This window comes from Cardiocondyla obscurior, linkage group LG17 (assembly GCF_019399895.1).
Source record: "Cardiocondyla obscurior isolate alpha-2009 linkage group LG17, Cobs3.1, whole genome shotgun sequence".
Taxonomy (NCBI): Eukaryota; Metazoa; Arthropoda; class Insecta; order Hymenoptera; family Formicidae; genus Cardiocondyla; species Cardiocondyla obscurior.
In genome coordinates this window covers 2,999,529-3,010,431 of record NC_091880.1, presented here as the reverse complement: position 1 = coordinate 3,010,431, position 10,903 = coordinate 2,999,529, and the positions used below count along the sequence as shown (strand labels likewise).

Sequence of the window (10,903 nt, the reverse complement as noted above, 5' to 3'; positions counted from 1 at the left end):
CATTAGCGAAGGGTTGAACTCTCCTTGATAAAGAACGATAATATGTAGCGACGAATTTGCTCCGCGCTCTTTCTCCAAAATATCTCAGTTTCCAAGTATTTTCTCATGCTGGCGTGCTAAAAAAAAAAGAAAAAAAAAAGTACCATCGGAAATAATGTATTAAAAATAGAAATGACCACAGTTAACGTTTTCCCTCTCGAAAAGATATGCATCTCACGTTGCGTCAGTCCTAAATTATGAACGGTTGAAATGTCTTTCCATTGATTGCGCATAATTAACTATTAAAATATAATAATATTACGTAATAAAAAAAAACCGCAATAAACATTTGTCTTGATTTTCGCCAGAATCATTTTTCTAAGGCACGTAAAATGCATCTCAAAAGAGTATTATCGTCAAGTGTGTAATAAATACTATTACAAATTATACAGCGATAAATACAAAAAGTAATTACAGGTGTCACGCGTTAATTATTTCACAATTAGCGCGCGGACGGCCGCGGTTTCTCTCTCTTTTTATTACCTTACGTTTTCCAGGCTCTACGGGCACAGGAAAGTCGAAGAAACATCGCAACGGTCGCCGTTAACTCCCTTACGCGTGTAGTCTATTTTTGCTGCGGAAAGCGGAAAACGGAGGAGAAGCAGGGCCGCGTGCGTATCGTTACGCGATTTCTCGAACGAGAGAACGACAGCGTAACAGCGATAACCAACTGCCGGATACTGAATACGCGATTAAAGTCGGCGGTGTGTCCGGAAACGATCAAACGGAGGATTATAAACGTGCCGTCGTTGGTCTTTAATTGACACCGCGTGGCGCGTCCGAAAATAGAAACTCAGCCACGCGCGTTACGCGTTCGCCGCTCCGGTCATATCAAGTGGCCGGAATAATTCTTGCGGCACTTGACGTTACGCGAAATACTTCCCTCGAAGATCTCGCGAGAGAAAAGAAAAAGGGGGAGGGGAAAAAAAGTAGAATAAAATGTAAGATTCGAGGCAGGAAAGGACCTTTTATCTCTCTTTCAATTTGTACTCGCGGTATTTCGTTCGGAATAAAAATATAATTACGAATCTTATAACGCTAAAATGTTTTGTATTAATTGTAAAATGCATTGAATTGTATACGGGTGGTTGAACTTACGGACGTAGAAAGAATGGATTTATAAATTCGATCTACACTCCGCCAGATAGTGAAGACGCCAATGTGAAGATCCATTTTTGTTTCCGTCTTTCTTTCTCTCTCTCTCTCGTTCTCCCTCTCTCTTTTAGATGTATTGCATGTATCGCACGACAAATTGTTTTATGATATTGATTAATTCTGAGCTAGAAAAATTTTTAAGATTCTAAAACTATACTATACTATTTTGCAACCAATGAACCACTAAAAAAATTGGTTTATATATGTTTCATCGCCATTTATCTACGCAGACGCGAAGTGTTTCGTGTCTGCCTGCCTAGTAACTTCGTCCCTCCTTTTTAGCTTTCTTGGCGTCACTGCGCTTCCCGCTGCCGGCCGTTATCCGGTTTTGAGACTCACATGGCCGTGAATAAATTTTGATAAAAGTGCGGAGTGAAATCGTGCCGCTACACACCGCATTGTAAAACTTGGAATGCGACAATTGAATTTCCCAACAATCAAAAAGCGATAACCAGAAACGTTCAAGGTAATTATAACTCAATAAAAAGTCGATGATCTGGAAAATAAGGTGATCGGGAATGACGCGCGGCTCCGCATGAACGCGAAACGATTAACACGACTAGAATCTACTCCAAATTCGCTCCCGGCTCTTATCTCGTATACCTTTTCACTTAATTACGAGCGTAGAAGTGTTGAACATTCGGTTGAACGAAAAGAATAATCGTCGTCTCTCAAGTGCGCGTCGCGGTTATTTAAGGTTAGCTTTCCCACGTGGATATATTGCAGCACCGCGAATAAATATTAATTACATCTAATCGAATTAATAAAAGCATCATACTGATTTAATTTTTTTTTTTTTTTTTTAGATGGATGAAGTATCACCGAAAGCATATCCGCTGGCAGATGCTGCGCTTACCATAAAAATATTGAATTTGGTGCAGCAAGCACTCAGCTATGGACAACTGAAAAAAGGAGCGAATGAAGCTACGAAATCCTTGAATCGTGGTCTTTCTGAATTTATAGTAATGGCTGCAGATACCCAACCATTGGAGATTTTACTGCATTTGCCATTATTATGCGAAGATAAAAATGTGCCCTATGTTTTTGTGCGGAGTAAGCAGGCTTTAGGGCGAGCCTGTGGAGTTTCCAGACCAGTAGTGGCCTGCTCTGTATTGATCAATGAAGGCTCACAATTAAAACCACAGATCAAAGCCATTCAGCAAGAAATTGAAAGGCTTTTAATTTAAATATCTGTATCTATAATTGTTATTTTTACACATTATTATTAATAACGCGTAATGTAAATTTTTATTGCTACTATAGGTATATGACATGAATAAAATGGTATTTAATTATAATGTTTATACAAAAATCTATTAAAAATTCCCTTTTATGTACGAGGCCCTTTATGTAAAAGATATATTTAAAGCATTGAATAAAAACTACAATAAAGTATATCTGTGTTCAGAGATCCCTATTTGTTTCAGTAATCAGTAAATAATCGAATTACATGATGTCTAATCGAGGACGAGAGCAACCTGTTTGACAGCTGCTAAAATTAAATACATTTTCCTTTACATATTAAATTTATGTGTTCAAATTAATTTTCTTTTTTACAGGCTGAATGTTGGAAGTATATCGGATATTAATAAAATAAAAACTACATTAATTAATAAACAGTTTATTCAAATTTTGTAGTACATTATTAAAAAAAAAAAGGAAAAACTTTTAGATACATTAATAAGGCATTTTAATAGTAATATTAAATAATTATTTATACTACTGGAAATAATAGCACTGCAGATTACAAGAGATGTACAAAAATTGTATTAAAAAAAAGTACAGCTAAAAATACAACTAAAATCACGCTTGAAAATAAGGCAACACGTTAAGTTTCCAGTTGCCATGCCAATCATTGTGTTCTTGCTGAGATGAAAACATGTTTTCTTCAAATTTTTTACGCAGATGTCGATGCGTTTCATTATCAGGGAAATCTTGAAACCACTTTATCAATTGATCACCCAGTTCCTTCTCGTCCGCAAATACCAAACTATTTTCATTGTGTCTTACTAATTCCGATAAGCTAAATATTACAAACTTTTTTTTAGAAATTAAATCTTTGATAGTTACATTAAATTAAATTAATTAATAATATACCAATTGAAATTGTATGCACAAACTGGTAAACGACAGCCAAACATATCGACAACTTTCATTGGCAAATCAAGTCCACTGGACGAAGTGTGAAGACACACGCCTAAGTCTGCGCTAGCTATTTTAATAAAAATAAAAAGTATTTAAAAGATTTTAGTGTTTTATGTAAAAAAAAAAATTGTATATCATATTTAAATAATATAAAATTAATGTATATACCTAATATTTTAGGATAATCTTCATTTTCAAGCCATGGTGTCTTTACAACGACGTGTTTCCATTTTTTTAAGTTAATAATAGCCATATAAAACTCTTTTAATGGTCCTTTGCCTGTTATTGCACAAACTACATCTGGCAAGTTTAACTCGCCAGTTTCACACACATTTTCATATTCTACAAAAATATTACATGTATAATTTTATTAATACTTATATAAAAATTTAATAAAATATAAATTTACCTTGTAAAGCATTTAACAAAATTGAAAAATCTTCATCTTCTGTCCAACTAGTGCTAGATACAATAAAGCCAGACCTATTGGGTGAAAAAGGTACTGATATATCATACTTTTCACTTAATGTACCCAGGAATTCATTCTTCTCCTCTAAAGTTAATGGATGAAATTTATCTATTGGTCTGTCATACAGAACTTTTGCTCTGTAAAAAAAAAAAAAAGAAATTAAAATCAAGAAACTATTTTTTAAATATAATAAATAATACCAACTGGATAGCCCATTTATTTTCCAAGTCCTCTTTCATTGCTTTGGTAACACAAAAATTATTCTTTGCTCTACAGCCAAAAGTTGTCTCAATAAATTTTGCCAATCTAACTAGAACATGATTTTTTCCCAGATTTAATGCCATGAGGGAATGGGCATAATTATGCCAATCAATTACAAACTGTGCTTCCATTACAACACAGTAAAACCAGCATATGGGGATAGTTGGTATTGCAGGTGGATTCTGTGTCATCAGTGAGTTTGATATAGGTCTCTTGTTAAACAGCAACCACAGAAGATCAACTGTTTGCCATACCACCTTTACTATATAACAGAGAAGACGCGGCAGTCCTGAAATAACAATTAATTAGAAGCAGATACAAGACAGACGAATAGAAAACAGGAAATAAAGGCACCGAAAAAGTCTGAATACAAAGCGAAATATCTTAAGAAAAAAAAAAAAGATTTAGTAATGACGGTGGCAATAATGCAGTCCTAGAAAAAATCCATTTCGTACTGTTTTGCAAGTCGGGAGGTGGTCGCAGGTAATAGATCCGCACGCGCTCATTTTCGCTAATTTCTCTCATTGGCGGTGACCCAGGGTAACCCACAATATCCACAACGAAGCCTTCCCGAGCGAAGGAGATCGCGTGATATTGCATCCTCGGGCTTCTACCGATATCACCGAGCACCAACACGCAAACATTCTTGACGGATTTGTATCTTCTAAGATACGTTTTATAGACGATGAAAAATATCCACAGGAGCAGCAAGAATACAGCCAAGCTGATCAACGTCATTTCGCGTGACACCGGTGCGAACAGCTGACAAAGAGACTCGTTCGCGTGGCGAACCACCGAGCGCAGGTCAGGTGTTTAAAAATACTACGAATTATTAATGAGAATAAAACGAAAGACATAAAATACAATAATTTTGAGTAAATCTGCCGTAAATAATTTAACATAAAGATCTTTAGTTGGAGAAAGAGAACAGATTCAAGATTAATTTTGAAAGAGATCTTTTAGTGCAACGTGATTGTTGTGTGGCTGGGCTATTATTTTAAACGGGCATTTAATATTATTCATATAATTAAATAAAATTCCATATAGTTTTAACTGTATGTGTGAAAAATGTGTGCATGACGAACGGGTAACCTGCTCGTTTCGAGTACCAATAGTGTAACACATTGCGGTGGGAAAGAGCAGATCCCCGCTTGGAGTCGCACATCACATATGTTCCTGTCGAAAAGGCGGGAACGGGCGGGAAGCCGTGAGTGCATCGTGCGAACGTACCGTTCACGTTCAGTAACCCGTAGTGTTCGCCGAGTTGTGAGCGATTGAGATATTTCACTGAAAATCGCTGTGCGAAGGTAATTTTCCCGAGAAATTTCGGTGCGCCATCATTAAACGAGGCTTTCAGTGTTCCGCTTGGCGATATTTCCATTGATGGTAGTATATTACCACTGATAAGTATATCATTACTTTATTCTAACATCCGTTAGTTTTCCATCCTAGAAGTGCTTCCTTAATTTTTGTTTAAGAACTTTCGGGCTAAGAAAAAAAGAGAAATGGTGATACCGCGTTCCCGATGAAGCCTGCGAACGAACGAGCAGCGATTGTTTGAACCATGCGAGATATTAAGCAGTACTTTTCTAATGCTAGGAATATTAATAACAAGGAAGCCACCGTCGATTCTAATAACGTCATGGAACAAGAGGAACGAGCGCAGGAAGAAACGGCCGCAAGAGATAAACGCAAACGTGTGAAAATTCGAATATCGCTCGATAGATCTCGTAGCAAGACGTGTGATATAATTGAAAGCCAGAACGATCTGATCGACAAGACACCCAGTCCGTACAATGGTGAAGTAAATAATAGTCATAAAACTCTACAAGATGAAACGCCAAAATCAGGTTTGATGGAGCCAGGCGTGAAACAACGTCTTAGGAAGGTACTAATTGTTAATTACTTGATATCAATTTGTTATTAAATAATGTAATTGGATTTTTTTCTTTTTAAGCATTCAAAGCTCACTATGAAAATGAATGGGTCTCAGACTGAAAAAATTAGGAATAACTCACAAAATGAAGAATTAAATGAAAAGAATGTTATTGATGTGATTAGCTCTTCTAAGAATAATAATATTATTGATTTTAATGATGAAGCTGCCTCAAATATAGATATTCACGACGAAATTGATTCTCAAAGGGAAGAGTCTAATGCCTTTCAGGTTTTAATGAGTCGTAACAGACCAATACAATATAAATCACCACCACAGCAATACACAGAAGATTTTGAGAATAATAAAGAGAAATTAGATCATGTAAAAGAATATAAAGCTAAATGCAAAGAAAAGCTAACCGCTTTGGCTGATAAGAAAGGATACTCGAAAAGAAAAGCGGCAGAAATAGAAGAGGGTGAAAAAATAGAAAAGAATATAGAAAATCGTATAAGATTTTTTAAAAGCGAGAATAAAAACAATATAATGCATAAAAAAGATAACTCCTTTGAAATTTCAATGAAAAATACTAAACAGTCTGGAAATTTGTTAAATTATTTCAGGTAATAAAATTATTTATTTATTGCATAATTATTTTAATAATTTTACATTTTAATTTTGCAGCAAATCGCCCTTGGGATTGACGAATAAGAATGAAGATGTATCTACTTTTATTGTAAAAGCGGATGTACATAGGACCGATAATTCCGACGTCGAACCTGTGAAACAAATTTCGAACAAGAGATATTCTTCTGAAAAGCAATGTCTAAAATCAGAGTTAGATCTTTCTGCAGTGAACGATATTCATTTTATAGAATCTGAGAATTTATTTTCTCCACAAATTGTGAAACAAGATAAGCAAAAACGAGAAAAACCTCGTTGGTCCTTGCGGATAAAATTACATTCTTCCGAAGATAACGAATCTTTAAATGGTAATGTAGGAAAATTATATATACTATACATTAGTTGTCGTTATGTAATTATAATATTTGTGTTCATGATGAGAAATATAATCAGAGTCTCCCAATATTTATTGGTTGATGGCAATGATTTTTTTTTAATTTCACACTTTGATCGCTGACTTTAGTATTGGTTTAATATACCTACATCTTATTTTAATTATATTGTAAACTAACATTTATAATTTTAGTTGTAGATACCGATGAAGAAATATTTTCACCGAGAAGCGGATCAAAGTTTAATGCTTCAAATAAATCTGAAAACTCTGTAGATATAAAACATAATGAAGCATACACAAAAGATTGTGATAAAAATTTCAAAAAAAAAGATAAAGAATCAGTTATAAAAAACTGCATTTCGAACACTGCCAAAGATGCTTCCATAAGCATTTCTAATGAAAATATTCGTAAAGATAAAAATTTGAAAAAGTCAAATAAAATTAATAATACGAGTGAAATGGTCATTACAGTAACTAATGATTCCGAGATTACCAATGAGAACATTTTAAAAAGAAAGCCAAAAGAAAAACTGGCGCCTTTATTCACTAAACGGCGTAAAGCAGATCCGACTATTCTAACGGCTAAGCGTTCATTCCTACAATCAGATATAATCGATGTAGAGAACAAAAATACAGACCACAAAACGAACAACGGCATATCTATGTTACCATTTCCTTCTATCAGTCATGTTACACAATTAGAAAATGAATCGTATCCGACCAGTCCCGTAATTAACCATAAATTTTCCAAGAAAATTGAGAAAAATTATTTGCCTTCTATAGATATTAATAATTATAAATGTATAACTAATTGTAGAGAAACACAGGGAGTGACTACAACGATTGACAAGCCGGTAAAGGAAAACGTTGAACAAGTGTTATTAGAAATTGAAAAGGTTTGCTCGGATGTGCGGAGTATGTGGGAAACTGTATCAAAAATTAATTCGGAAAAAAAATCGACATCACGGACAAGAGGGAAAAAAACGAGAGCACTTGAACGAAAGAAAATGGAAAATGATAGAAACGAGGAAAATCAGTCTTATAATTGTGCGTGGACGTTTAAATACAAACCAATGAGCGCACAAGAAATTGTTGGAAACGAAGAAGCTGCGGGTAAGCTAAAAGATTGGCTGAGTGGTTGGAGAGCTTCCCTAACAAAGGAGGACGATGGTAGTAGCGGCGATGATTTTTATTCCTCGGATTACAGTTCTTCGTGTAATGATATAAATAATCAGGTTGCTGTATTATTAGGACCGCACGGTAGCGGGAAAAGCGCAAGTGTATATGCGATAGCAGAAGAACTTGGTTACAGGTCGGTATTAATAATTTACTGAAAATATAATAAAATGTTAACTATATTAAAATAATTTCAGACATGCTATTTTATTTGAGATTAATTTTTTTTTTTTTTTTTAGCGTGCTTGAGGTGAATGCATCTTCTAGACGCACTGGAAAGAGAATCTCGAAGGAATTACAGGAAGCCACAAAGTCGCATAGAATAAAAAAAAATAAACAAAAATCTCCGTTCGAACAAAACACGAATAAAGATAAGACTTCAAAAATCTCGCAAAATTCGTTAATTCTTCTTGAAGATATTGATCTTATCTTTGAGGAGGATGAAGGATTCGTTTCTGCTGCATATCAATTAGCATCAAATACCAAACGACCAATTGTTATGACATGTAGAGACAAATGTCCTCATTTGTACAAAATGGCACCGCAACAGAACAAGATTTACTTTCATAAAGTGAGTGGTAGTCGAGCAACTGCCTTGCTAGAATTAATTTCGTTGGCAGAAACGGGTTACAGGATTCCGCACAATTGTTTAGTGGTAAGTAATTTTAAAGTTATATTTAAATTAAAAATCAATAACTAACTTATTATTTTAAATTTGAATATTTTTTAGATTATAATATTGCGCGAATTATCTAATTATATATCATTCTTTCTTCTATCGTTGAATAAAATTAAAAAAATTTATTTCATTATTTAGAAATTACTGCAAGCTGGCGATCTTAGGCAGGCACTGCTCCAGTTGCAATATCTATCGTTATCAGGTCCACCAATATTATCAGAACAATCTACAACTTCGAAATCATCTCTTTGGTATGACACGCATCATTATTTATACAAGCCCACGATTAAATTAAGCAAGAACAAAACTATGAAAAGTACAAGTACCAAAAATTCTAATAATTTACATATATTAAGTAATTTAGCGGAAGATTTGGACGGCTTATCTTTAACGTCGTCTTTAATTGATATTGATGACATGATGTTGAACAAGTCGGAAGAGAACGTTCAACCTAATTTATCATTAGTTGAAAATGTGTCTTTTTATTCCGCTTTGCACGAGTTAAACGCGGACATAGCGAATTTTATTAATAGTCGAATATTGTATAAAGACATTAAAGCAAACGATTACGTGCAAAATCAAAGTAAAATTATTCTGAGAAAGCAATTGAATCGAGGAGTGGATCATATGCTCTCACATGTTACATCTATATGTTTAGATCAACGAATTATGGCATTAGATTATCTTCCAACTGCACGTACGATATGTCGCGCAGAGGAATCTCGTTCGACCGCAAATTACAAACGAGGCAATCGATTTTTTCATTATCTGAATAGTCTAAAAGTACCAACCATGTCAATAAAACCGAATATCTTAGCTGCCGCATGTAAAATGTTACAAGAGAAAGAGAATAAAATTCCGTCTACGTGCATAGCCAATGCTACTAGTAACTGATACTTAGAAGAAATAAAACATGTATGTTTTTCGATATATACAAAAATGATTTTATTAAATTTTAACATCGTGTAAACTTACAATAAAATATAATTTTTTAATTATGTTATTTATGTATAAGTACCATTTGTATATAGTATATTGACTTAACGCATATTGTTGCTTGTTGTGCATGAAATATATGTAATTTTTAAATATTTTCTCTGCGGCGATTATTATCTCTAATTGAATAAATTATATTTCAGTGATAAACGAATATATTGGCCTTTGTAAATTAGATTTATGAAAAATTGCATTTAAAATTATTTAATATATTGATAAAAAAAAACACACTGGTTTATATACATTAGATTTTGTAAGTAATGGATTTATTTTTTTAGAAATTAGAATTATGAATCTACAATTATAAATTATTATTGTGTAATTAAAATATTATCGTAATAACAGAATGATGATGGAGAACAAGCAATAAAAATGAGTATAAAGGAACCAAATAAGTTTGTACTTAAACCACAAAGAGAGGGAGGAGGAAATAATATATATAATGAAGATGTAGGAACATGATTAAAATCGAAAAAAAATTCGCAAAAGAGGACAGCGTGGATTCTTATGGATCGTATTTATCCTCTCTTACAAAAAAATTATTTGATACGCGCTACCGAAGAATCACTAAAAGACATTGGTTTGTCAGATGTTATAACAGAACTCGGGATTTATGGAGTAATAGTGGGGTAAGCAGAGATAATTCTGCTTTATTAATTTTAATATATATGTATGCCTCACTTGCCTGCATAAAACGGATGCGCGGTTTGAACCAGAAAGTCGGAGTTAACGAACAGTTCACTGTCGTTATCTACGTGTCGTTCTGTAAAAAAAAATCGCAATTGGTAACACATCCTATGAAGTCAGTTGAAGTCGGTTGTTTCACCTTTTCGAGTCACTCTTATCGTACGTTAAAAAATTAAATAATTAAATACTTCTTACTTATTTCTTAAAGAAATGTGTTTAAATGATTAAAAAAATTATTATTGTATGTTTGTATAAATTTTAATATAGAGAAAAATATAGCTGTTTCTTTCACGTAACGTTCACGTTTTAAGAAACTTCCACTGTTACTTTGACGGTATCATAAGCATATTGTATTTGCAGTAAGAAATAGCACGTTATAACAAACGATTGTAACATTACAAA

The 10,903-nt window shown here is 33.6% G+C and overlaps 3 protein-coding genes across 6 annotated transcripts; 2 read left to right on the top strand and 1 right to left on the bottom strand.

The window, feature by feature from the left end:
* Positions 1-1,487: 1,487 nt before the first annotated feature.
* On the top strand, positions 1,488-2,589 carry Hoip (NHP2-like protein 1 hoip). The gene is made up of 2 exons (XM_070668345.1): positions 1,488-1,660; positions 2,001-2,589. The coding sequence occupies exon 2, from the start codon at positions 2,001-2,003 to the stop codon at positions 2,379-2,381; it is 381 nt and encodes a 126-aa protein (XP_070524446.1). The 5' UTR covers positions 1,488-1,660; the 3' UTR covers positions 2,382-2,589.
* A 210-nt stretch (positions 2,590-2,799) lies between these two features.
* On the bottom strand, positions 2,800-4,937 carry LOC139109349 (chitobiosyldiphosphodolichol beta-mannosyltransferase-like). Its single transcript, XM_070668338.1, has 6 exons — positions 4,525-4,937; positions 4,013-4,358; positions 3,749-3,945; positions 3,508-3,681; positions 3,292-3,406; positions 2,800-3,217 (listed from the first exon to the last, which is right to left on the bottom strand). The coding sequence occupies exons 1-6, from the start codon at positions 4,805-4,807 to the stop codon at positions 2,998-3,000; spliced, it is 1,335 nt and encodes a 444-aa protein (XP_070524439.1). The 5' UTR covers positions 4,808-4,937; the 3' UTR covers positions 2,800-2,997.
* Positions 4,938-5,258: 321 nt separating this feature from the next.
* Elg1 (enhanced level of genomic instability 1) lies at positions 5,259-9,968 on the top strand. 4 transcript variants are annotated; one of them, XM_070668331.1, is made up of 7 exons: positions 5,259-5,376; positions 5,669-5,957; positions 6,027-6,568; positions 6,630-6,937; positions 7,156-8,275; positions 8,380-8,794; positions 8,957-9,968. In XM_070668331.1, the coding sequence occupies exons 2-7, from the start codon at positions 5,712-5,714 to the stop codon at positions 9,710-9,712; spliced, it is 3,387 nt and encodes a 1,128-aa protein (XP_070524432.1). In that variant the 5' UTR covers positions 5,259-5,376; positions 5,669-5,711; the 3' UTR covers positions 9,713-9,968. The 4 variants fall into 4 exon arrangements, with proteins under 4 accessions (XP_070524432.1, XP_070524431.1, XP_070524429.1 ...); XM_070668330.1 differs by having other exon boundaries at positions 5,283-5,455; XM_070668328.1 differs by having other exon boundaries at positions 5,283-5,455; positions 5,548-5,957.
* The last annotated feature ends 935 nt before the right edge of the window (positions 9,969-10,903 follow it).